The sequence below is a fragment of the Propithecus coquereli genome, unplaced genomic scaffold (genome assembly GCF_000956105.1).
Source record: "Propithecus coquereli isolate 6110/MARCELLA unplaced genomic scaffold, Pcoq_1.0 Scaffold2, whole genome shotgun sequence".
Taxonomy (NCBI): Eukaryota; Metazoa; Chordata; class Mammalia; order Primates; family Indriidae; genus Propithecus; species Propithecus coquereli.
The window spans coordinates 803,103-804,968 of record NW_012144966.1 but is presented as its reverse complement, the minus strand read 5'-3'; the positions used below and the strand labels follow the sequence as shown (position 1 = coordinate 804,968).

General features: G+C 36.0%; 1 protein-coding gene across 1 annotated transcript in view; it reads right to left on the bottom strand.

Annotated features, from left to right (window-relative positions):
* Positions 1–1,866, bottom strand: part of SLC25A32 (solute carrier family 25 (mitochondrial folate carrier), member 32) — a 17,486-nt gene that overhangs the window by 5,249 nt on the left and 10,371 nt on the right. Inside the window, exons 4-5 of the mRNA XM_012643525.1 lie at positions 166–251; positions 10–71 (exon numbers count right to left, since the gene is read on the bottom strand). Coding sequence (XP_012498979.1) covers positions 10–71; positions 166–251 — 148 coding nt within the window. The remainder of the gene's footprint in view (positions 1–9; positions 72–165; positions 252–1,866) is intronic.

The window sequence follows — 1,866 nt, the reverse complement described above, 5'->3', positions numbered from 1 at the left end:
TAAGAATACCTGCTTTTTAATAAATTCCATGTAATAACTGATTAACAGAGTTAGATGAGCATGTTTAAACTCTGGTGTTCAAAGGAAAACAGGCAAATAAAATAAAAAACAAAAATGAAAATTAAGTTTGGAAGGCGAAAATTTATATTTCATACATTCTCTTACCAGCTTCAGCAGCTGAGATGAGGTATTCTGTTGCCTCTAACCGTTCAGCTCTTCCCTCTGTCTTATATGATTTGATGGCATTATAACTAAAAGAATTAAACATAAGCAGTTTAATCTGAATAAGTGTCATAACAGTTAAGTCTGTTTTTTAAAGTATGTATAACAACAGTACCCCACAAGTAAAAGTAAATGCATAATGCAACCACAAAATGAGAACTTTTTCAAGAACAGATTTGCTAGAAATGGTTCATTGAAAGATCATGCCATCCCTCCCTCCCAATGGATATGGCTAGAAACACATATGTAAAATGCTTCAATCAACTAGTAACAAATGATAGGAGGAGGGGAAGGAAGGGTGTATGATAGTGCAAAGACTGGGCAGAAAAGGCACAAGAGAACAAAGGGGCACCTAACAAATATGTTCTAAGCACCTATGTTCAGGTATCATCCTGATAGCTGAAAAAGATAAACATATGATGGATTTTTCTTAACAAACTAACAAAGACTGTAAGAGGTACACAAATAATCATAATAAAAGACAACACAGACAGTAACATAGACATTCCGAAACTATGACTGAGATCACAGAAGCCTTTGTGTAGCACGTAGCATTGAGCTGGATATTGAGAGACAGACATAGTTTCAATAGGGAAAGAGATGAGCATGGAGAAAAGTAATGAGGGTGGATGGGAAGATAGGGAAAATTGAGTCACACTTGAGCAACAGGCTGAGACTGGGTTTTCTTTAGCAGAAAATAGCCACTAAATGTTTCTGAACAGGGGAATCAAATTAGCCTATTTTCTCTAACAACAAATTCTACCTTCCTCTTGGAAGCATTCAGTTGAATAAATCTTTTCAAACTTTATGAATACCATTCTAACATGAAACAAGTAAACTCTTTTATTATAAAAAATTCTTCACATAAACCTCATATTCATATGGCTTGTCCTTAGAAACTCTCTTGGAAAATCTATTCAACTCAAATTCATAAAGCATTTATATACGTGGGTGTGTGTGTGTGTGTGTATGTATAGATATACACACACACATATATACACACATATATATGTGTATGTGAGTATGTTTTAGGACTGAAAATAATAAAAATATTTAAACAACACTAAGTTTGAATTTCATTTTGCTTTCACTTAAAAGATATTTTAAGACTGTTTTGGATACTGCCATAAACTTACAGGAGATCAAGTAAAATAATGACACAAGGGGAAAAAAGGCAAATATACTAGGTATTGATGTTTTCCTAAAAATGCTATCCATTAAAACAAAAAAAGCTTCCCCATTCATGGCTTCAGTTTCAAATATCAGAGGCATGCTCAGAGCAGCACATGCTTCTCCAATGCAGTGCCATGAGCTTTGTTACACGCTCTCCTACACGCAATAAGCTGAACATGCCCGCCATAGGCACTTTCTGTGGCTTCTTCAGGAGGCATGTGAGAGCAGTTATTTCAAATGGGGTGATGATATCTGACAGGGGAAGGAGTAAGGACATGATTGAGCTGGGAAGATGGTGGTAGGTCGAAAAAAAACATTAGAAGCAATGTGCTCCAAACCCTTTCAGCCATGCATTGGCTTTTGCTTTCTGTTCTCGATAGGGATGTCCTGTGGTACATGCTCACATGAGGACCCCAAGGTCTGTCTTCTCCTGCTTTTCCAACTTCATTATGAATCAAATGTATTCATGTA